At 49.1% G+C, this 2,652-nt stretch overlaps 1 protein-coding gene across 1 annotated transcript; it reads left to right on the forward strand.

The window, feature by feature from the left end:
- Positions 1–63: 63 nt before the first annotated feature.
- Positions 64–1,448, forward strand: LHFPL6 (LHFPL tetraspan subfamily member 6). Its single transcript, XM_004711270.2, has 2 exons — positions 64–145; positions 887–1,448. The coding sequence occupies exon 2, from the start codon at positions 1,056–1,058 to the stop codon at positions 1,446–1,448; it is 393 nt and encodes a 130-aa protein (XP_004711327.1). The 5' UTR covers positions 64–145; positions 887–1,055.
- The last annotated feature ends 1,204 nt before the right edge of the window (positions 1,449–2,652 follow it).

A 2,652-nucleotide genomic window follows, 5' to 3' on the forward strand; every position in this document is an offset into this window, starting at 1 on the left:
GTGGGGTGGATGGGCTGCGCGCTTCCCTGGTCCTTTCTGGATGGGACATCTGGGGAGAGGGCTGGGGACTCTTCTGGAGATGGAGCAGGTGGAAGGGAATGCACCTGGACCCCGCGGAAGGGCAGGGCATCAGGGAGTCCAGCGAGTAAGATGCCGACCGGAGGGCGGGCAGGCTACCAGGGGCGGTGGGCGCAGCCGAACGGCTGGAATGAGTGAATCGCAAGGGCAGATTCCAAAGCAAGTCGTGCGCAGGCTTTACTGACGCTCATAGACTTCAAGGGTGGAGGCGGAAGGAATGCTCAACTGCGAATGAATGACTGAATGGCAGGCGGGCGGGGATCTCAGTTTTGCTCCAGGCTGCACCTACACAAGCACGTGTGTGGAATGTAGGATGCTCTGCTATGGTCGGAGATTCGCCCAACGATTTCTCTGGGCTCCCGCCCAGAGCTAAGGGGACGCTGAAAAGTTGCTAAGAAGTAGCCAGAGGGCCTTCGAAACAAAGTGGCATGGCTTGTTTTCCTGAAATGTCCGGGATGATGGTTACCGCCCGGACAACAAAACAAAACAAAGTAAAAATGCTACCTTACTTTTCATGTGAGTCTCGGAAATGAGATTTCCTGGTTTGGCAAATAGAAAGCCGTGCATTTCTGTCAGTCAGTTTGTCTGGATGCGTTGCCAGGAGATAAAGACCTGGAAGAGGCTGGGGCTGGCGTTCTAGACAGGACACCAAGAGACTGAGAATAGAACGAGTTATTCGCACTTTTGAAATGTTGCCACGAGCTTGCCTGTTAGTTACAAGTTGTAGACCGACTGAGAGGGCGGTAGACGTGTTTCTAAAGCATTTAATTTGTGGTTAACACCCCCCCTCCTTTTTTTTTTAAATCAGGGACCAACCCACTTGTTATCCAGGAAGGGACGGTGACATGCAGTGGGACTGAAGACTCCTGTTACTAGACCCCTGCCTGCAGATCTCCGAGCCACTTCACACCTTCACCCCTGCCTGAAGCCCCTGAACTTTGGAATCTCTGGGTCCGAGCTGCCTCATCAGGTGAAAGATGGCATCCAGCCTCACTTGTACCGGAGTGATCTGGGCTCTGCTCTCGCTCCTTTGTGCCGCCACCTCCTGTGTGGGCTTCTTTATGCCCTACTGGCTCTGGGGGTCACAGCTGGGCAAGCCGGTGTCCTTTGGTACTTTCCGGAGGTGCGCCTATCCTGTGCATGACGAGAGCCGGCAGATGATGGTGATGGTGGAGGAATGTGGGCGCTACGCCTCCTTCCAGGGCATCCCCAGCACCGAGTGGAGGATCTGTACCATAGTGACCGGCCTGGGTTGCGGCCTCCTGCTCCTGGTAGCGCTGACCGCTCTCATGGGATGCTGCGTGTCGGAGCTCATCTCCAGGACAGTGGGGAGAGTAGCCGGAGGGATTCAGTTCCTGGGGGGTAAGTGACTTCCTTAACTTGAGCTGTGTACAGAAGCCCAGTGGTTTCATGAGGTTATCGTCATTGACATTTGAGATGCGCTGGCCCACGAGCTGTGGAGTGTCTAAGGTTCAGAGCTTAAAAGGTTTAAGCTGTGGAATGGTCAGAGGTCAAAGATTGGACTCTATTGGAATTGCTTTCTAACACTAAAAACTCTAATGTTTATATAGATGCAGACATAAATATCATTGGCCTGCTAAATCCACCACCCATGGGTGGCTGTTAACATCTGGGCTGCATTTTGTATCATAGAGGTGAAAGACTGGGGTTCCTCGCTGCTGCTGCTTGGAGTCCCAACAGGCGACAACTGTGTTGGAATCCTCAGGGCCTTTGACAGAAAGGTTTCTTAGTCAAACAGAAAAGGCTTTTGATTCAATATTGTCATCATAAACCACTGATTGGTTCTTGAAGGGGATGAAATTGACCCTTGCTCCAGTCTTAAACTGTGTGTAAAAGTAAGTGATAGCTGTTTAAAATCAGAGATCAGTTTTCTATTAACAGCTATGAATTAAACTGTGATACAAAGCTAGCTCTCAGCTCAATTATCTGTGAAGACTTCCATGGGAGGGTTTACTGTGAAGGGGGAAAAAAATAAAAGAGAGAATGTTTCCTGCATGATGTCTGCCTCTCTCAAACGGACTGGACAATTTCACGAACACTAGAAAGGGTTTGATTTGTACTTGGGTTTCTTCCAGCCAGGATGGCTTCCGTATCTCTGGTCCTGCTTGTGTTCAGATAAGTTTGTTTATTTTGTTGGTTTGTTGTTGAGAATATACCCAGCAAACAGATGGTTTTAATTGTATCTTCCCAGCTTTTCACCCTCATTCTTCAGGCTGGCCCGCTGGATTTGTCTGATTTATGCTCTGCCCCTGTGGAATATGACAACGTCCATAGAGAGGATGTTGGGAGGGGAAATTCCATGGCTGGGAAAGTTATAAAACGTATCTGTAACTTTGTTGCAAAGTAAAAGTCTCTTTTTACTCTTCCCTCTGGTGGACTTGGTTCAAGCCTTTGTAGGCCATCCAGAAAATGCAAAAACAGGTTCATGCTGAGGGTCTGCAAAATGGAGACCCAAGTGAGATGGTTTCAGAGTATCTAATATAAAATGTTCTCATCTTGTTTGACTTTAGAAAGTTCTTGTGCTAAACTCTCAAATGGGAAAAGAGTTTTGAA

Source organism: Echinops telfairi, unplaced genomic scaffold (assembly GCF_000313985.2).
Source record: "Echinops telfairi isolate 266 unplaced genomic scaffold, ASM31398v2 ScPeMD7_11;HRSCAF=52, whole genome shotgun sequence".
Classification (NCBI taxonomy): domain Eukaryota; kingdom Metazoa; phylum Chordata; class Mammalia; order Afrosoricida; family Tenrecidae; genus Echinops; species Echinops telfairi.